Source organism: Schistocerca americana, chromosome 7 (assembly GCF_021461395.2).
Source record: "Schistocerca americana isolate TAMUIC-IGC-003095 chromosome 7, iqSchAmer2.1, whole genome shotgun sequence".
Classification (NCBI taxonomy): domain Eukaryota; kingdom Metazoa; phylum Arthropoda; class Insecta; order Orthoptera; family Acrididae; genus Schistocerca; species Schistocerca americana.
In genome coordinates this window covers 516248195-516270731 of record NC_060125.1, presented here as the reverse complement: position 1 = coordinate 516270731, position 22537 = coordinate 516248195, and the positions used below count along the sequence as shown (strand labels likewise).

Here is a 22537-nt window from a genome sequence, read left to right as displayed (position 1 = left end):
AGACATCTTATGGAGACAGAGAGTAATGGACAGATTAATTTTTTGGACGTCTCAATAATTAAACGAGCAGATGGGACTCTAGGTAACAAAGTCTACAGAAAAGATACGCATACCGATCGTTATCTTCATAAGGATTCGAACCATCATCCCAGGCAGAAGAGAGGTACTATCAAGACATTGGTGGACAGGGCTAATAAAATCTGTGAGCCAGCTTATTTGCAAGAGGAACTAAGCCACTTGCGAACCGGTTTCCAGAAAAATGGGTACGCTGGCAAGGAGATAGATCGAGCACTCCATCCCAGAATAAAAATGTCCGAAAACATGCAACAACAACAACCATCGGTGGGGAAAGTTTTTCTTCCATTCATCCACAATATTACGGACCGTATCGGGAAAGTGCTGACCGAGTTCAGAGTTGAAACAATCTTCAGACCCACCAAGAAGATTAGTGAATGCTTAAGATCGGCGAAAGATGCACGACACCCTTTAGCTACTCCTGGTGTGTATAAAATTCCGTGTAGTTGTGCGAAGGTTTACATTGGAACCACAAAAAGAAGTATCAATACTCGCACAACTGAAGACAAAAGGAACTGTCGACTGGGACACATGGACAAATTGGCTGTAGCGGAACATGTTTTTGAAACGGGTGACCATGAAATAAAATTTAGTGAGACGAGCGTGCTAGCTAAGACATCGTATTATTATGCACGTATGTATAGAGAGGCTGTAGAGATTTTTAAACACCACAATAATTTTAACAGGAAAGAAGAAGGCTTGGAGTTAGATAAGGTATGGCGATCGACTTTGTACCAAAGATGTGACAATCGATTACCTTCGATCGAGAGTAATGACGCCAGCCAGAGATAGTTTTACTGTTGACAACACGTGACGAGTGGTGGCGCCCTCTATGCGCTCTATATAAACAGGACCTCCACGGCATAGCAGCCAGTCGTAGACTCACCTCAGATGATGTTGCCCACAGCTGACAACGAAACTTCAGGGAGAAGTATTTCTACTATTGGACTACGGCCTCTTAGCCTGGAAGTTTTAATTACTGAAAAATTTAATCTGTTCTCTAATGAGTTTGTGTCATTGTTTGAAGCTATATTCCCAAAAATAATCTTGAGAAACAACCCCCAGGCCACTAAATGGAAACCCTAGATTATTAAAGGGATCAGAATTTCCCGTGGAACAAAAAAAAAAAAAAAAAAAAAAAAAAAAAAAAAAAAAAAAAAAAAAATGAATCCCTAAGGCTCTTTAATGATTCCATCAACAAGCAGGACTATAGATTGCACTATAATATTTTAAAAAGGGTAATAAAAAATCCAAAACTATGAACATAGCATCTGAAATTGATAACTCAAATAACAAATCAAGAACCATCTGTCAAGCTATAAAAAGGGGGAGTGGTAAAAAAGTAGAGTACACGACTGAAACATAATTAATTCAGGATGGAAATATCGTAAAAAATACTGAGGAAGTTGCTAATATCTTCAATAAACATTTTTTAACAGCTGCTGAAAAAATTGGCTGCGAAGGCTCAGTGTGTGATGCAACAGGTCTTCTGCATAAAGCTAACAATGCCAGAGTTTGCCAGATGCAGATAACCCCCCTAACAATTAGTGAGATCAATAAGACAATGAGAGAGATGAAGTCAAAAAACTCTTGTGCGGTTGATAATATTTCAACTGAGATACTTAAGCACTGCCATGGCTATATAAATGCAGTCTTGTCACATTTTTAATGAATCTCTGAAACAAGGTATTGTTCCACTTAGGTTAAATGTGCCTGTGTGAAACCACTCTTCAAGAAAAGTGAAAAAACTGATGTAACAATCCATCGCCCAATATCCCTGCTAACAAGTTTTTCAATGGTCCTTGAAAAACTGGTATTCAGGAGAACTGTTAATCACCTGAACAGCCACACCATTCTCAATGTCTGTTTGGTATTTGGCAAGGCCTATTTTGCTATTTTCTGTTTCACCGATCAAATTCTCGAATCTCTTAATAATTGGAATCCTATGTGGGGGGTTGAGTGGAATAATGGGGACATGAATTAAACCCTACTTTTCAGATAGGAAACAAAGGGTAATAGTTATTGACAGTAATGGGATCCCAGTTTATCCAAGTTGATAAAGCAATAGGGAACAACCGGGAAACATCTGTGAACAACGCATTTGATGACATTCTGAAATGGTTTAATTGTAATGGTCCCTCTCTGAATATCAGAAAAACTAATTATGCACAGTTTCATATGGTACATAAAGAATTGGGGAATATAAATATAGAATGTAATGGACAACAAATAAAGCAAGCTGACTCAGCTAAATTCCTGAGTGTGTACATAGATCGCAAACTGAATTGGTCCAAGCATATTCTAGATCTAAAAATAAGGCTACACTCTGCAACATTTGCCTTACGTATAATTGCATTAACCACACATAAGGATGCCATAAGAGCTGCTTATTTCGGCAACTTCCATGCACTTTTGTCTTACAGAATCATCTTTTCGGGCAAGCAGTCCTTGGCAAAAAAAGTTTTTATTGCTCAGAAGAGAGCTGTATGCATCATGAGTGGTGTGCAACAAAGGCGCTCATGAAGGAATCTGTTTAGGAAACTACAGGTATTTACAATGATATCTCAACATATACTCCATTGTATGTTTCATTAATAAAAACGACTCTTTCTTCAACACCAGTAGTGAATATCATAGTCACAACACAAGGTCAAATGAGTACTTCTATAGTAACCAGTCGAACTATACCCTTGTACAGAAACGAGTAAATTATACAGGCATCCAAATTTACAATGCTCTTCCCCACGTCATCAAAAGTCTTGCTTCTGAAACACCAAAGTTCAAAATGAAACTGAAGGAATACCTGATACAAAAGTCATTCTATTCAATTAGTGAATTTTTTAGTGCATAGGGACAAGTTTTTATTATACAACTGAGTGAGCCATTCAGTGTGAGCATAAATGTAAACTATTTGTTGCTGTAGTTTTGTATTGTTGCTCAATATACTTTGATATTGTAAACAGTCTTCACGGGTTTGCCGCCGGATCACGTTGTGCAAATTCCACAATATTTCCTCGGAGAAACTGTCTGAAATCTTCAGGTGGTTCAACTTTGCTGGTGGCTAGGTACGACTGACAGTATCTGCACATCGATGCCCAGTTTCTAGAACACGCGCGCGAAGAATGCGCAGCCGCGGAAATCGTGCATGCGGAATGATTTGCCATATTCAAACTTCCTCTGCCGAAAATCGCAGTGCGGCTCTCCCTCGCCTGCCCCGTGAAGACTATTTACAACACTTTCGCCGGGAAAGCTTGAAGAGTTCCTTTGATATTGTTAATTTGAATGTGTACACTTAAGTATTAATTGTAATGTATGTAATATGCTTTAATATCTGTTAGTGTTCCATGTTGTTACCATGAGTCTTGTCATGAATTAACCATATTGTGTGCTGCTGTATTGTTAACATTGTAAAAATACTGACTCGTCCCATATACTTGCAACTCCATTGCTATCAGGATCAACAGAACTCGCAATAAAATAAATAAATAAATAAACCTGTCACAAACAAAGAACAAGAACGTGATATAACATCTAGAGTGAAAATCGTTTTCTTTGTAAATGCGTTTAATTTCAGTGTACTAATAAATTCTTTCACCGGTAATACAGTATACCTGTCGGTTGTAAGGATCAAGTTGACTTCATGTGGCGCACCACACAAAAATCAGTGAAATTCGGATTTCTCGCCTAAACTCGGCTCACTTCATGCGTCTGAAGGCGTAGTTGCACGTCAGGGGCTAGAACGAGTCTGTCCTACCTGCAAGTGTTCGATGCCTGTGGGAAGGCGGCTTTATTGTCGTAGATGTGGAATGACTATCTTTGAAGTGTCGTGAGGGAATTACGTAGTTCAGTTGACTAGTTGAGCGTGATGTCTGCTAGTGCAGTGTAGAGCTATACAAATTACTGTATGTTGCAAACGGATCTGTTATTGCGTACTGAAAAGTGTCACATCGTTTAATGTAATTTGAGAAGCAATGAGATTGAATCGGCTCCTTCTGTCAAGGAAGTACTGCCTATTTGGGAGTCGTTCTTCGTTCGAAGTACTGCTGGTATTTACTCTGTTTGTATGTACCATTGTGACGTGTTTACGGTTGTGACTGGATGACTTTAATTTGTAGGGTCATCGGACGAAGTATACGTTGCCGGAAAAAATTAAGAAAAAACTTGCCAGTGGCCCTGGGTTAGAAGAATTTTTGCAAGAACCTGAGAGGGACTGGAGCAATTACGATGGAAAATTGAAACGCGAGAAAGGTGAATCTGAACGATTAAGATTGCCACCATGGTTGAAAACTAACATTCCAACCGGCAAAAATTTTAGTAAGATAAAAGACCAATTACGTCAATTGAATTTACATACAGTATGTGAAGAAGCAAGATGTCCCAACATAGGGGAATGCTGGGGCGGTGGTACACATGGAACCGCTACAGCGACAATAATGGTAATTTTACTGTATATTTGATTTAAAATGATGCTGTGCCCCCAAAGCCATGGTTGATGCTTGTTTTTATCAATTCGTCTACCCCATTCTTCCTTGTGATACAACCTTTTAACTAAAACACGTAATGTTTCTGTAGAAAACTCGAGCTCCAAATTGAAGGGGTGTTAAATTACTCTTTCAGAGAGATGCAAGTAGGTTTGCAGAAATAAAGTTTGGTGGTAAAGAATGAACCTTTCACTTTGCTGCGGATTGAATACCAGTTTGAGATTTACACCTGCTGACATTCCATTGTAGACCCTTGCATTTCATGGGCAGTACTATTACTGGCTTAACTATTCATGCTAATTTTGCTGTTCACATCGCACATAGTTTGCCAGTATTTCTTGTACTCTTTAAATACTACTTATGCTTTCTTGCATATAAAATTATAATACTTGGTCACTTCGCTTTTTTACAACACCGAGGAACACTGTAACAACACTGCCCAAGACAGAAAACTACCAACTTCAATGTTTACAGTTCTTGAGAATGTACTTTTTGCCATGGTTTATTGAACATACTTTGGTATGACCAAAAAACAGTAGCATATATGTGTGTGTGTGTGTGTGTGTGTGTGTGTGTTTTGTATTGTCTGTGGTTTCTATCAATTAATATTTATTTATGGAGGACACCAGCTTGATAATTAATATTTGCTCATTGTATTGAAACTATAAGTTAATAATCTGACAATTTTTTAACTGAAATCTAAGGAAGTGTAAATATTTCTCATATAGAATAAATGCATTTGTTTACAGTTGTTGGGTGATACCTGCACACGAGGCTGTAGATTTTGCTCAGTGAAAACATCAAGAACACCTCCACCACCAGATCCAAATGAACCATTACATACTGCTACAGCTATTGCATCATGGGGATTGGATTATGTGGTTCTAACTTCAGTTGACAGGGATGGTATGTTAATTGTTAAGTGTAATCTTTCTTGTTTTTTTTTTTTTATCTGTGGACATACTCAGCTAATTACATTTTTCATAGATGGGTTTAATGACAGATTTTAACAATGATTAACAAGTTAATTTAGAGTTAATATAGTTAATTTCTGTTTCATGGGTGCGAGTTGTATGTTTACATTTCACAAGGGGGCCTTATGGGCTGGCCATCGTTGATTTTCTTCATGCTTACCGAAGTGCATAATTCTTAAAAAAAAAAAAAAAAAAAAATCACCTTGAAAGGTCAGAAGATTTCAAAGTGTTCTTAAGTATGACGTTTGTAACTTTTTTGACATAACTGTAGGTGGCAGAGCGCATGTCTTGTGATCATAAAGTAGCTGGTTCAAATGTTGCTAGTAGTATAATTTTTATACTTCTATTTAAATTTGATATTTATAATAAATAGAAATATTAACAAATATAAATGTTAATCAACTCATAGTGAATCATAATTTTTAATAAAAATTCCTTTTTGGTTTTAATTACTATTGGCATGAAAATGCCAGTATTAGCAATAAATTAAAATATGATGCTGAAATGCAAAATGTCAAACAGGTTTAAAAAATAATATATAAAAACAAAGATGAGGTGACTTACCGAACGAAAGCGCTGGCAGGTCGATAGACACACAAACAAACACAAACATACACACAAAATTCAAGCTTTCGCAACAAACTGTTAATTAAAAAATAATTATTTCTAGAGTTCTAAGTACGTGATTATTTTTTAATGAACATTCTTTTTTGCTAGTAAATATGGGATTTAAATAAGTCTACTAGCAAGAGTGAAACCACTGGCTTTACAATTATAAGACCACTATTCTACACTGTGACCTACTGACAACTAAGTAACAAGTGTGTTCTACTTAACAGCTCTTGGAAATCTTCTATTCTTCAGAGGTGATTTTACTTTTAAGTTGGGGGATGGGGGGCTGGGAGAGAACAGTCATACTACTTACGGAAACTCATGTCTGGACAGTGGCTTTTTGAATTATATAAGATGAAGAAAATCAGAGAGTGCCAGTTCATGTGAAGTCTGCTTGTTATTATCTAGGTAACAGTCACACCTTGTAAGAACTTCAACCCAATGTAAGGTATAATTTTTCTCTGCATCCTTGCACTTCAAGTTGATTAAATAGAAACCAGTTTAGAAAAACAGGAAGTTCATTTTATGTACCATGTCCAATGAGTCCTGAAGGATAATAGGATAAACACTGGGGCATTTATTCTGACCTGTAAAGGCATGCATTTCTCCAAATAAAATGAAAATAATGGTCTCTGAATGTAACATAAAACTGTAAGTGATGTTTCAAAGGCTTGAACTTTGACCACATGTTGTATCGTTATATAAACAACCAATCTGTGGAGATTGTAGCTGGTCATTTTGAGAGGGTGCTCTGTATGGAAAGAAACCACTTTGCATAAACTGTAACTTACTGACTTGCCAGGTCTTTAAGAAGTAGTGCAAAACACAAGCACACAATCTCCAAATGATTAATGTACTTCCAATCTCAGAAAAAAAAAATCCAGATCCATACATCCTGTACTGATAACAAAAAAAAATTGACTTGCGTAACATTCAATGTACTAAATGTAGCTAAAGTGTGTACACACTCTCCATCCTCAATAATAGGTCCTGGTGGCCTCCCAAGCATTTCGCTTCTGGAAAAAAAGATTGTCGCCCACTAATCCTTCTACATCTACACTGAGGACTTCTGCCTCCTTTCATCGAGCAGAATGGTATCCTCCATAACAAATCTGTTGGAGGTGGTGATTGGGGGGGGGGGGGGGCAGGAGGAGGGAGGAAGGCTAAACCCTATCTCTAGACCCACTCCCACATCCACGTGTTACCCCCTTCCCCCACTGGGTCATGGTTCTTTTGTGACTTCGTGCGTGACACCCTTGGGGCCTTGAGCTATTGCTGCCCATTCTTTCTTCCTGCACTGCATTTCCTTCCCTGTGCTCCTCCCTCCCCCATCCTCGCTCCTTACCCACTCCCACCTCTTCCTCTCCTCTCAGTGTTCTTAATTATGTTGACCTGGCTAACCACCTGGTTTCGCATATTCCTTACAGTTTTTTTGTTCTTGCCTGTTCTCTTTCATCCTGTTTGACATTTTTGGTCCCACCTTGGTGTTTGACCTCCACTTCTAAATTTTCTGTCTTTAATGTGAGCTATTTGTGGATGAACTCTTTCCCTAGCATCTGCAGCATGGTTTCTTCTGATTCTTCTGCCCCCCCCCCCCCCCCCCTTCCTTCCCCACTGTAGCCCCCTCGAACCCGCTAAGTCACCAGTATTGTAGTCAGTCTGTGTGGTGAGGCTGTTACGAACTCATCAGGCTGAGTTCCGTTAAAACACAGGGTTTACACTTCTGACACCTGAGCTGTTGCCTCCACCTGTATGCCTAGGAGTGGTTGCTTGTCATTTTGGAGCATTGGAACTTCCGGCAATGGCCGCCTTGCCAAATGGCTCTTGCCGTGGCTCGATGGCACCCGTGGGGAGAGCCCCTGATAGGAGCGGGTGGTATTAGGGCAGATGCTTTTTTCATGAAGTGTATCAAGCCGCAAAAATCTCTCCATTCACAAATGGCCATCTGTTATATTGGTAACAGGTCATTGAATGCTGCTTCTTATGACCCTGCAGCCTTCCCTTCCCTGGCTACACCCTGGGATGTGGGCCAGACTTGCCGGCTTGGGGTGAAACACTTTTCCCACTACCCGGTCTGTACTAGGTTGGGTGGGGACGCATTTACCACCATAGAGCCGTTGTTTTTTGTGAAGAATATTGAGGATAAGTTGGGCAAAGTAGAGTCTCTTACTAAGAAGCTATCTGGTTTCCTGTTGATCAGAGCTTCTGATGCCATCCAGTCTGTGGCTCTTCATGCTCGTTATCATCTTGCCGATATCCCAGTATCTGTTACTCCGTGCTAGTCTCTGAATATGGTCCAAAGAGTGGTTTTTCATATGGACCTTATCCTTCAACTTGATGAGGAACTCCAGGCTAATCTGGAGTGACGCGCGTTCAGTTTTTTCACCATGCGCAGAAGGGTAGTAAAGACACATGCCGATACTGGTACCTTTATTCTGGGCTTTGAGGGAGATAAAGCCCCAGAGAAGGTCCAGGTTGTGTGTTACTGATGTGAAGTGAAGCTGTGCATCCTGCCATCCATGAGGTGCTTTCGGTGCATGCATTTTGGGCATATGTCTTCCCGCTGTACGATGGACTCTCTGAGTGGTGACTGCGGACACAGACTCCATGAGTGGAACCCCTGTGTTCCACCACCTGTGTGTGCAAATTGTCATGACTGCCACTCTGCACACTCACCAGATTTCCTAGCTTACAAGAAAGGAAAGAAGATACAATAATATAAGTCCCTGGATCGTCTGTCTTATACCGAGGCTTGTCAAAAATATGATACACTCCATCCATTGTCGATGTCTTCTACTTTTTCTATGTTACTTCCGTTCGCCTTCCTTACGCCAGTCCTGTCCCCCTCTCCTATCACCCTTCCCTGCGATTCCCACTCCCTCTCGCTGGCAGAAGAAGTGTCTGGATCTTGCAGAAGCTTGCTCTCTCTCCATGCCCTGCCCTCCTCAGCCTCCAAAAGAGGAGGAGAAGAAGAAGAAGAAGAAACACAAGTCCCAAGACACGGCCCCTGCGATGGCCCTTAAGGTGCCATCTCCTCCTTCGCAACCAGAATCTGACATCTTATTTAAGGATGTCACCCCATCCTCCTTGGTGAAGGATGGTGTCCTGGTGGCATGATTGGCTGCAACTCGTTCACTGCCCATTTGGATACCCACTCCGCTATCATTCAACGGAACTGTAGTAGCAACTGCTATCACTTCCCAGATTTGCAGTCCCTTATTGCCTTTTACTCAGTAATTTGTGTTCTCCACAAATCTCACTTTATTGACGCTCACTCATCGGCCCTTCGTGGGTGTCGTGCTTTCTGTTAGCGGAACCAGGTCAGCTCTTTGAGGGTTTCCAGTGGCGTATGCATGTTGGCCTGTGCGGATATTGTCAGTACATGGATCCTCCTCCATTACACATTGGAAGCAGTTGCCATTTGGTACCAATTGGACTGTGCAATCTCTTATCTCCCTGCTGACAGGCCACCTACAACAGCTACCCTTACTGCCCTCTTCAGCAACTCTCCCCTCCCTTCCTCCTCCTTTGGGATTTTAATGCCCATCACCCTTTCTGCGGGAGTGCTTCTTCATCTAGTCGGGGGCTCCTCAGTGACCAATTTCTTGTGGATCAAGATCTGTGTTTTCTTAATTATGGTTCTCCCCTACTCATTTTAGTGCTGCATATGGCACTTTCTCTGCCATTGATATTTCGTTCTCTTCCCCTCCCCTTCTACCTTCCTTACACTGGTTGCCACATGAGGACCTCTGTGTTAGTGACCACTTCCTGTTGATTCTCTTGTTTCCTTCCCACCTCCCCATGACCAGGTTACCCCACTGGGCTCTCTGTCATACTGATTGGCCTCTATATACCTCCCAGGTCATGTTTCCACCTTCTTTGTCAGATTGCACTGGGTTCATTCCATGTAAAAGGGACCAATATTAAAAAATCCCCTCACTCGACCCTTTCCAAATCTAATGGAATTTGGTGTGAAGGTTGTATATGGTCTTTAATGAGTATATATCAAATTTCAGTCCAGTATCTTCAGTGGTTGAACTTTTAGAGGCTTTTAAAGAGAGGCTACTCACCTTCACATCGCATCCGAAAATGCAAATGTGCCAAGTTTGCTAGGCTTTTTTAAAAGTTCTAGCAGACATTTGGTCATTTACTCTAGTATACATAGACTACTTTTCATGTTGAATCACACTATGGCAAAGATTAGGGATTTAGCCACACCTACATATAGACAAGTCCACAGCTCGTGGTATTGTGGTAGTGTTCTCACTTCCTGCACACGGTGTTCTAGGTTCGATTCCCAGCACATTCAGGGATTTTCCCTGCTTCAAGATGACTGGGTGTTGTTGTGTTGTCATCATCATCATCATCATCATCATCCATCCTCATTAAGGTCAGAGGAAGGCAATGGCAAACTACCTCTGCTAGGACCTTGCCTAGTCAGCATTGCAGGTCTCCTGCATTTTCCCCCTATCCTCCTTGGAGTATGGGACCTCATCATCATCAAATACAAATAAAAGGCTCTAAACTGGGTAAAAAATTTGTCACGCTATTCTCAAAGACAAGGTTTGACTGACCACTGCTACTTTTCATGTGAACCAATCACATCAAAGCTTTAGAGGGCTAATCCTATCTATGATATCTATATGTGGATGAAATTTAACTAACATTGGATGCCTAGACGAAAAGATGTACATCTGCAAAGTTGGTCAAAATTTTCTGTGCACAAATTTTAGTGTTTTTTTTTTTTGGGGGGGGGGGGGGGGGGGGCAATATCTCAACTGTCTTGTTCAATCCTTTTTTTCTTGCTACAGCTGAAAAGAGCATGCTCCAAACTTTCAAAGCTATATTGTATAATTTACTGGAGCTTGAATATTGATGAGTAAGAATATCTATCAAAAGTAGGAAAAATGGATTATCAATAAATACAAAAAATTAACACAGTTTGAAGTAGTAAATCAAAAAATTCGTAATTGTAGTGTCTTTTAATAGTATAAGATTTGCCTTTGGTTTAAGGAATGTAACTGTGCTTTTGGGAAGTGTTTTTACATTATTTTACAGCATAAAATATAAATATAATAAAACCTTAGAAAATGCCCATAAGATTACAAAATCTAGATCATAATGGACCGCTATGTTGCTTTAGAACATTTTAACTCTACAGTGCGTGGTGGTGCGTATATGCATTGTCACTCAGTTTCCATCGGCATAATAAGCAGCAGTAGTTTTTTAAGGCTCTGTCCTTGCAGCAGTGATACATTGCTGAATCACCACTTTCAATTGTTGCTTTCATTGTTGGTTGTTTTCACAGTTTGTCTTCTGTTCGGTGTAATCTTTGGCGTTTACATTGTACATTCTTAGTGTTTAGTACTGAGTATTTGAATAATCAGTAATCATTGTTGTAGCTGAAGGTAAGCACTAAAACTATGTGTTTTGATACGCTTATTCGTATATTTGATACACAAACAAGTCTGAATCAGATATGCTTCAAACCAGGATATTCACGAGCTTTCAGAATTGCCTGTTACAGGTTAATAAACTGTTGTATAAAGTGAACCAAAGGACCCTTGCACCCCGCTACTTGGGCGGATCAGATGGAGTTGATTGCCGTAAGTCAGCACCATTCTATTATGGAAAAAGGCAACTACAATCAGTTAAGGAAATGTCACCAGTGGACAAAGAGCGTATATGCCTGGGCTTGATTTTTGCTGGAGATACCCAAATGTGTCCATACCATAATGGCTTGTTGATTACAAAGTTTCAATTCCTGCAGAAGACCCATTGGTAAAGAAAAACATGTAATCATGAAGGATTTAACATCAATAACCATTGCGGTGTCTCATGTATTGAAGTTACTGACTAATGATGTTTTTTAAATATGGTTGGAAAATTTGTACCAAATGTAGACATAAAGTGGCCCAAAAAGAATCATCCCACCAAGATAAGCAAGAATCACCATCCACTGAAGACATAGATGTTGTTGATGCTTGCTTTACTGCTAATACTTCATTATCATCGCTTGGAGAGTCAGTGGATTCAATGGTATACATAAACCGCAAAGTTCTGAAAGCCGAAGGTAATTGCCACAGCTGCTAGTGTGAGCCCAGCAGATATTGCTCAAATACAAATGGAAGAATGCCAAAAATGTAAAGATATGGACATCTTAATTGGAGAACTTAAGATTAAACTTCAGACGTCAAGCAGTTGCTGTAAATTTCAAAGTTTGACCCTGGCCAAATAGCTGGTCTATTGAAAAAATGGCTAAAGAATTTGCTGTTTCAAGTAAAATGGTGAAGAAGGCTAGGAAACTTAAGATGGAAGATGGGATTTTGGAAACATCTGTAAATCAAAAAGGGGTAAAGCTCAGTCTTGAAGTAAAATAAAATGTCCTCACTTTTTGTTTTGAAGATGATGAGCTTTCTGGTTTATGTCCTGGCGGAAAGGATTGTGTTGCAGTGAGAATAAATGGGTAAAAGATTCACAAACAGAAATGCCTGCTCCCTTGTAACCTGAAAGAAATGTTCATTGCTTATTGTAAGCAATATGGAAATCAACTGAGCTTCTCAAAATTTTGTGAGCTCTGGCTGAAATGGTGTACTAAAAGTCTTCTGGATAACATTCAGTATGTGTATGTACAGTTCACCTAACTGTCTAATGTTGGCTTCAGCAACATCCAGCCTAGATTACTGCAAGAATTTGATGAAAAAAACTGTATGCAGTTTGGAATCAAAAGATTGTATGCAGCAACATTGTGAGGAATGGCCAGGAAAAATGCAACTAGAGGCTTTTTTTGAAGGTGCTTTTAAAGACTATGACTTGTAGAAAAACAACGGAATACAAGCAATGGGTCCATACCGACAGACACAGTAGAGACATGTCAGGAACTGTGAAAGATCTCATGGAGGCACTGATTTTGAACATCACCAATTTAAGAAGCCACCACTTTGTGCCAAAACATTAAAGTTTGTACCTTAAGCAGCTAAAAAGAAATCTTGCAGAAAATGAATTAATTATATTGATGGATTTTGCTGAGAATTATTCATTTGTTATTCAGGATGCTCCGCAAAGATTTCATTTGGAGAATAGCCAGGCCACATTGCACCCATTTGTTGTCTAGTTTGGTGATGAAGAACGTCAAGAGTATTAGCACTTGTATGATCAGCAACTGTCTCTGTCATGATGCCATTGCTGTTCATGTCTTTCAAATAAAGTTTATAGCTTATTTAAAGACAAAGCTTGAAAACATTGAGAACATTTATTTATTACTTTAGTGATGATGTTTCAGCTGCTCAGTATAAGAATTTCAAAAATTTCATCAATTTATGTCTGCATGAAAAGGATTTTGGCATCACTGCCGAGTGGAATTCTTTTGGAAGAAGCCATGGTAAATCGCCTTTTGATGGCATGGGAGGAACAGCAGAAAGGCTAGCAGCCTGTGCTAGTCTGCAGAAACCCTTAGATTCGTTCAAATCCTGTGATGATGGTATTCCAGTCAAAGTTTTTTTATGCCCCAAACGAAGAGACTAAAAAAAAATCTGCTTGATCAAGGAACAAGGTTTGCCATAGGACGTGCAATATCTGGAACAAGAGAAAATCAATTTAAGCCAGTTAATTGTAAACAGCTCAGAGCAATTACAGATTCAAATGATGCTGCAGCATTCATAGTTCATGCCTTTGAAGCAGATGAAGAAATTCCAGCAATCTCAATTGCAAACTTACAACCAGGACAATATGTTGCAGGTATGTATGCCAATTTATGGTGGTTTGGAAACAAGTGAAGTTCCACATTAATAATAAGATGTCCTCATCAGCTTTATGCACCCACACTGTTCTGCTTGTTCCTTCCACTGGCCAACTGCTAATGACACTTTCTGGATTCTGAGCAACATATTTTCATGATTTAAGAAGCACCATCAACATCAGGATGACAATACAGTTATCCACAATTTTCCCTTGACAAAATTGTAGAACTGTTAAGCCAAAAATATAACTGACTCATTAGTATTTTTGTTTTGCAAATTTTTTTGTTGTGTATTATACTTGTTTTTATGGCATGTGTTAAATTAATGCTTGAAACTGATTTATATACTGGAATAAAAAAATTGATTATGGGACTTAATGAGCAAAGTGTTTCACTCTTCAATCTTCTCGAAGAGCTAAAATAATACCTTTCGAAACCTTTTTTTTTTTTTTTTCCAGCTGCTGCAGGGGAAAAAGGATGAACAATATACAGTTGAGATATTGCTCCCCAAAAATACTCTAAAATTTGCATGTAGAAAATTTTGGGCAAGTTTGCATATGCTTATCTTTTCATCTAGGCATCTAATGTTAATTAAATTTGATCCATTTACAGACATCACAGGTAGGAATAACCTCCTGAAGTTGTGGTGTGATTGGTTCATATGTAAAGTAGCAGTTGTTGGTCAAACCTTGTCTCTCAGAATAGTGCAACAAATTTTTTAGCCGCTTTTGAGGCTTGTATCTATACTTAGATGTGGCTAAATCCTTAATTTTTGCCATGGTGTGATTCAGCATAAAAATGTGTCGTATCTATTAAAGCAAATCCTAGCAAACGTGGCACATTTGTACCTTCGTATTTATTGTGAAGATGAGTAGCCTCTCTTGGAAATCCCTTAAAAATTCAACCACTGAAGATACTGGACTGAAATTTGGTACACAAACATCAAAGACCATATAGAACCTTCACACAAAATTTAATTAGATTTGGAGACAGTTGAGTGGGGACTCGTGGTCCCCTTGATGTGGAATGACCCATTGATGGAGTCGTACTTGATCTGTCAAGTAAGATAATGTATGCTGCCAGCATTGCCGTTCCCCATTTGACAGGCCCCGTTTGCCTTTGGCCAGTTCCATGACAGAGCACGGCTGCTGCTGCTGCTGCTGCTGCTGCTATCTGTGATTGTAGCTGAGCCTTGTAGCGTATTAAGCAGCACATGACCACTGCAGTCTTAATTACCTTTAAATGTCTCTGCACCAAAGCCTGTTACTTAATCAAACAGAGCAAATGGGTATGTTGGGAAAGCTTTGTCTCCTCTTTGGGTTCTTCTGTCCCTTCATTGCCGGTGTGGGATACATTGTGTACCCTCCAAGGTTGTCAGCGGCGGTCATCCATTCCGGACCTTGCTCTTCCAGGCGGTCTTTGTGTACAGATCCATCAGTTTTCGCAGAACACCTCATGATTCATTTTACAACAGCATTGATGTCAGCCTCCTATTGTGCTGCCTTCCTCCTCTGGAAGCAGCGGGCTGGAGCTTCCTGCTTATGTTTTACCCCTTGTCGGGTTGAATGAGAGCTTCATCTGGCACTCTCTTCTTCCCATAATCAGCTCCTGGCCCTGGTTCCATCCATAACCAATTGCTTCCACACCTCAATTCTCTGCATGATCAATATTTCCTTCAGGTGTTTGACTATATTTGGCTCCAAGGCATTTTCCCCTCTCAGTGGAGAGACAGTTTTGTGGTTCCCATCCTTAAGTCTGGCAAGGGTCTGTTGTCCCTTGATAGTTAAGAGCCCATCAGCCTGAACAATGTTCCCTTTAAGTTATTCGAATGGATGGTGGCTCTTCGGCTCAATTGGGTCCTTGACTCTTGGGATCTTTCATCTCTCTATCAGTGTGGCTTTCAGGAGCGATGATCTCCGATTGATAATCTGCTTCTTTTAGAAACCACAGTTCGGCAGGCCTTTACTCAGTGCTGCCATTTGATTATCTTGTTGCAGTTTTCTTCGATCTTCGTAAAGTCTATGACACAACTTGGCACCATCACATCCACCTTTATGCTCCGAGGATGGGGTCTGTGGGGCCCCCTACTGATTTTTATTCGCCAGTTCCTGCCCCACTGGTTGTTCTGAGTTCAGATTGGCACTGTTCTCAGCTCTCAGTGGACTTAGGAGAATGGCATTCTACAGGGCTCAGTATTAAGTGTCCTTTTTCTAATCGCTATTAATGGACTTGTGGACTCTGCGGGATTGTTGGTCACACTGGTTCTGTATAGGGGTGATTTCTGTATTTGGGATAGCTTCCATTCGGTGGCCTCTGCAGAGCAGCAGCTCCAGTGCTCGATTCCACATGGACACATACACATGCGGTTTTCAGATCTCTCCCCGTAAGTCAAGGGTGGTACATTCGTTGCTCTACTACTACAGTCCATCCTGATCCACAGCTCTACATCAATGCGCAACACCTGCCCATGGTTCCCCAGTTCCATTTCTTGGGTTTTCTTTTTGACAAGCTTACTTGATTGCCCCTTATCCGTCGTTTGAAGGTTGGCTGTTTGTGTAAACTCAATGGCCTTGGCTTCCTTTGCCCCTTATCCGTCGTTTGAAGGTTGGCTGTTTGTGTAAACTCAATGGCCGTGGCTTCCTTACCCACACGTCTCGGGTTGCGGATCATTCGACCCTTTTCTGCCTTTACCGGGCATTAATTCTGTCCTGTCTGGACTATGGCTGTCATGTTTATGGATCAGCTACCCCTTCAACATTGCTCCTCTTGGACCCGGTTCACCATTGTGTTCTCTGTTTAGTCACTGGTAATTTTCACCTTAGCTCTGTCGATAGTCTTCTGGTTGGTGCTGGGGTCCTTCCCCTTTCAATTTGGTGCTCCCACCTGCTGGTTTCATATGCCATCACTATCTAATCTTCCCCTGCTCACCCTTCCTAGTCTATTCTTTTTCCAGCTTTGGGCCATCACCTGCCAGCTGCTTGCCCTCGGGTGGTTTTACCGGTTGGGTTCTGCCTCGCTTCTCTCCACCGTAAGTTTCATCTTCCCTGCTTGTCCTCTTCCACATGTTCTCTTTCGCCGCCCCCCCCCCCCTCCCCTCCCCCCTGCTTAGTTCCGCAGCCAGGGATTCAGATGGATCTTTTCCAGAATGAAAGCTTCTATTGCTGTTCCGTTGTTTGTTTCGAACACTTGAATCGGAGTTTCAGGATGCCATCGTTTTTTACACTGATGGCTCTAAATCTGCTGATCATGTGGGATAGACCTTCATATCGTCTGTTGGCACAGAACACCATCTCTTGCATGCTGCATGTGGGGCGTTTAGTGCAGAATTGATGGTCATCTATCGGGCCCTCGTTTTATTAAACAGTCCTCCCTCAGCTGAGTTTTGTTATGTATGGACTCAATGAGTGGCCTTCAGGCTATCGCTCAGTTTTCCCCTCCACCCCTCAGTCTCTGCCATCTACAGCCTCCTCGCTGATCTTGCTGATGCTGCTTGTTTGGTTGATTTCCTTTGGGTTCCTGACCACATAGGTATCTCAGACAATGAACTTGCTGATCGTCTGGCTGGTGAGCGGGGGGTTCTCCGTGACCCCTCTGGGGGTGGATTTACGGCTTTCCATCAAATCCCTTTTTGCTCAGTCGTGGGCTGACTCTTGGGAGACTACCTCCTTGTCAAGTAAACTTCATGCAATCAAGGAGACTTCAACCATGTGTTCTTACCTGTGCCTCGTCCGGCAGAAATCTACCATCCTCTGCAGTCTTCGTATTGCCCATACTAGGTTGACCCATGGTTTTTGTACTCCGCAGTGTGCTGTCCTGCCCCCCCCCCCCCTCCCCCCACCCCAACCTTGTGTAGTTTTGGGGCTCCTCTCAGTGATCCATATTTTGCTGGACTGCCCCTGCCTTTTGGCCTTTCACACTAAATATGCCCTCTCACCTCTCTTGTCACGGGTTTAGTGGACGATCCTTGCATGATTTCGTCTGTTCTTGGTTTTCTTCATGAAAGTGGTTTTGTGCTCTCAGGTATATGTCCTTGAATCTTCCTCTGGAAGTAGTTAATGATTTAGCATAGGCGTTGGTTATGGAGGCATTGATGTTACTTCCACGCTGGCCAGGTTCTTCCTGCCTTTAGCTACATTTTGTCTGGTCTGTTTGCTGTTTTGTTTCTCCTTTTCTTGTGTCTTCTTCCGCTGTTGTTGTCCTCATTGTATCATGATAATGGTATGGTGTGTGGGTGTCGGGACGAGTCGAGTTGGTGGCAGTGCTCCATGACCCTCAGTACGTAGCGTTTCTGGGGGCACCCCTGCTCTCCCTGTTTCCACTAAACCCTCTCCTGTTCTTTGCTCTTTCTGCTGTCCCGACATCCCCTTTCCCTCTTTGTTTGCATGCTGACTGGACTGTGCTGTTTGCGTTGTTCCTCCCTTAATTTCTGCCATCCTAAATCATCTGAAGGTCAGAGAAAAGACAAAATATACACATTGCTTTAGAGCAACATTGCCAGTAAAAGTAATTGAAAAACAATATGACGGCTAATAGGTACCTTTGTTTGCAGCTAAATCAAAGATGAATCCAGTGAGATTGTATGGAAAAAGGAAGTGTAAAACCACAGTGTTTCCTCCTCTGGGCACTCTGCTTTATGACTGTGACAGTTCAAGTTTGGAGTTAGAGATTCTAGTGGACAGTTCTAATGAAGATCCAGATTACCAGCCTCAAATTTCATGAAATAATCTTTTGACAGTCATAGGAGAAACTGATTCTGAAGTTGATGAAGTGGCTTTTACACATCACAAATGCAACATAGTGGCACACCGGGACCCTCAAGCTCCAACAAGAATAGAGCTTCCCCAGCAAGTCAGTTCAAATGGGTGAAGCAAGACCTTATGTGTGTGTATTCAGATCTTTCTCATGAATTATGTGAATCATGTAGTGAAACTCCTTTACAATACTTCAGAAAACTATATGACACTGAGATGATAAAACTGATTGTCAATCAGACAAACCTATATCCTCTGCAGCAAACATCATTGAATACAAATGTAAATGATATGGGGCAATTCATTGGCATGCTAATTTACATGGGTGTAATAAATTTGCCTTCACATACCGATTATTGGGCTCAGTCTGCTAATATAGAAAAAATATCCAGTGTTATGAGTTTGAGAAGATTTTAGAAACCCTGCAGATACCATCACTTCTCAAATAATGAGAATTCTGCCAGTTCTAGGGACAGGTTGGTGAAAATTAGACCTGTTCTGGATGCTGTAGTGAGCAAATGTCAAAACCTTCATGCAGAAAATATTCAGTCAATGAAATTATGTTTCCGTATAAAGGTACAAGGGCTGGCAAATTTACGTCAATATATTCGGAACAAACTCCCCAAATGGAAGTTCAAGACTTTTGTATGAGCAGCAGTGTCTGGAATTGTATATGATTATATTTCATATACTGATAAATGTGTGATTACAGACTTATCAGAAGATTCAAAGAAATTTGGAATTGGTGGCCAAGTTGTAATTCTGCTATGTAAGACAATAGCTCAGCCGCTAAACCAAAGAGTGTACTTTGAAAGCTCCTTTTCCACACTGGAACTGTTCATTTTCCTGACAAATAAAATGGACATAGATCTCTGGGAACAGTACATAGGAACTGTATAAAAGATTTCCCACTTGAACCAGAGGTCACTACTGAAACGAGGTTGGGGAAGCTATGATTATAGGTTGGATGAAAATTACGGAATCATCATAGGTGGACAGATAACAAGGTAGTGTGTTTAGCAAGTTCATTTTGTGGAATAGAACCAGTGAAGTCTGTGAAACGTTGGAATACTGTTAAAAATGAAAGACAGATGTGCCATGTCCAAACATTGTGTCTACAATAAACAGAGTGCCTCAAAGCATTGGTACCTGAGAATTTTTGGCTGTTTATTGGACCTGTATGCTGTCGTTGCATATTTGTTTTTTTGCAGTGACACGTGTGATATGAAAATTTCATTAAAATCATTTCGAGTAGACATTGATGATGCTTTGATGGATGCAAACAAAAAGAAAGCAGGAATATCTAGTAAGGAGTCGCCAACTTCTAAGAAGAGAGAGAAGATTCCAGTGCCTGTACAAGATGTGAGGTTCGATGGCCTTGATCACTGGCCCATTTGTGGATGAAAGGGTCATTGTCATTATTGCCCAAGAGGTTACTCAAGTCTTGTGTTCCAAGTGCAGTATAATTTTGTGTTTTGTGCCTGGAAGAAATTGTTTCAAAGCTTTTCATACAAAATGTAATTGAAATGTGAAATTATGGGAAATTATCCATCACTGGTAATCTTTGTTTCCAGTTGTTGTATGTATCAGGAGACTGATATTCTCATGTATAAAGACAATAAGTTGTTTATGGACACATTTATCACAAATGAACTGAAGTGAAGCAGAAAGTAGATTGCCTTCAAATTTCAGTATATCAGTCTCACTCTTTGGCAATGTTGCTCTCAAGCAACATTCTGTATTTTTTATGTAATGAATAAATATTACAATTAAAACATTTATCATCATTATTCTAAGTCTATATAATGAGGACAAACCAGGAAAAGTTTTTTTCTCTACATCTTTTATATTTTCCAAATAAAGGGTTAACTGAAACTAAAACTCTGAGAAAAGAAGAAGAAAACAAGGTACAAAGTTTAAAGAAAGAAGGAAACAAAGGGGCAGATTGATCTGGTAACACTAAGGACTTCAGATTCTTGAATATCACAAATGGAAATAAAAGATTGGCTACAATCCCAAGTGCTATCAGCTTACATTGAAATGTGATATAAATATTTGCCATTTTCACCTTCCCCTTCCCCCTGATTGCTCACAGTGATTATCTGATGGAACTGCAATAACCACTTCCGACACTGTGCTGAATGTAATAACATCCTGTCCAGTGGTTGGCGATGCCCTGCAGGAAACAACATTCTCAGCATACAGCTTCCTATAATCTACATTAGTCTTATTTCTTACTATTACTTACTGCTAATGTCTCTATTTTTCTTTTTCTTTAAAATCATCTGGCTGTTTGTAATAGTAAGACTGTGATTATTGCTGATGCTTGATTACATTACTCTCACCTTCTTTATTAACTATGTTAACTCCTAATGAGAAAAATTACAACCAGTGTAATTAAATTGATTTCTAATTGATTTGTAGCTTTTTATACAGTCTTATAGTTGTGAAATATACTTTTCTCTGCTTGTGCAATTGGCCCTGTAAATTGTCCTACTTTTTCTTGCCATGCTAAGCTGTACAATGTGTGACAGATGGTTAATTATTTCACAAGTGTCACTAATTTACCCATATCTTCTCCCAGTGAATAGAATACTCCTCCTATTTACCTTATATCTGGAATCTCAGAAAACTTTAGCTCTATGATCTTCTCTCCTTCAGAGATCACTAATGAGGTGTGTGATATTGTGGTCAATCCTGAACGATGTGGGTCAGTGTCCATCACTTCATGTAGAGGCAAACTTGTCATATGGCCTCCCACAGGCTGCCTAGAAGCAGTTGGCATAACTGTTTGTAGCATATTGTAATTTGCAATCAATATCTGCACATCTTGAACTGGGCCTTCTTTTCCACCAACAAAACTTTCACACAATCAAACTGTCTGGAACTTATCTCAAACTGTGTATATAATTTGCATATGTTAATATTCCACTGGAGAAAAATATAAAAGTATGAGATGAGAAAGATAATAGCTGGCCATTACCTATCTCTTCTGAAGGGCTGACTGATTGGACAAATGCTGCTGGGTTGTTGTTGCTTATACCAGTATGTGATCTGACCAAAAGCCCAAAGGTGTGAGCGCATGGAACCCTAATGAAGAAAGATGGGTGGAATTCACCTTCATTGAAATGGGTCTACAAAGCCAGAAGTTTAACTGGTCTTGTCTATAAACTTCCAAAACTTAGCTTGGTGACTTCCTTCATCAAAATTATTCACTTCAGTGTTGACACGAATATTTCATTGAAAAGGAGACAAGAACATACTTGTTGAAAGACACTACTTTCTCAATAAACTTTAGAAGATCGATTATCTGCGATAATGTGAGTATTCTCCAGTTGAGATGCACATCTTAAGGGTATAATTTGCAATGAAAAAGATAGCCAAAGTAAGAGATATAGGAGAAACCTTTATAGTTGAGCTCTTTGAACGTGTGATTAGTTTATATAACAGTAGTTTGACCATGTATCTCCCTTGTTGATATTTTTGACTTCTTCACAAAGATTGTAATAATGCATTTAAAATTAAAAATATAATCTCTTTTATGCTACATATTAAGAGTTAACTTTCCATACTATTTGAAGCATAAAATGAGATGTATTTTCCTCCTCTTTAAATACGTCAATATCTCTGTTATAACGTCAAGTTTAACACACATATTTTAGAACGACACAACACATATATCACTGAGTAAGTTGACAAGCAAGACATGTGTACACGTTAGCATTCGAATGAGCACTGAGTCCCAGTCTAGCGGCCGCTGGCCGCTTAGGTGGCGCAGCTGCTGCATGGCTGGCAGACAGCGCCACACGTAGGGGATGCGCGTAATTGCGCGGTGGCGCTGTGAATGATCGGTGAGTCACAACACTTTTCCCCCCTTTTGAAATTGTTGCACTGGTCCTGATGGAG

The 22537-nt window shown here is 40.3% G+C and overlaps 1 protein-coding gene across 2 annotated transcripts in view; it reads left to right on the top strand.

The window, feature by feature from the left end:
* Positions 1-3888: 3888 nt before the first annotated feature.
* The window catches only part of LOC124622052 (lipoyl synthase, mitochondrial), a 113500-nt gene continuing 94851 nt past the window's right edge, over positions 3889-22537 (top strand). The window contains exons 1-3 of one of the 2 annotated variants that reach the window (XM_047147615.1): positions 3889-4121; positions 4191-4511; positions 5306-5462. In XM_047147615.1, the coding sequence (XP_047003571.1) occupies positions 4047-4121; positions 4191-4511; positions 5306-5462 (553 nt within the window). In that variant the 5' untranslated portion in view covers positions 3889-4046. The remainder of the gene's footprint in view (positions 4122-4190; positions 4512-5305; positions 5463-22537) is intronic. The other variant, XM_047147616.1, reaches the window with a different exon arrangement.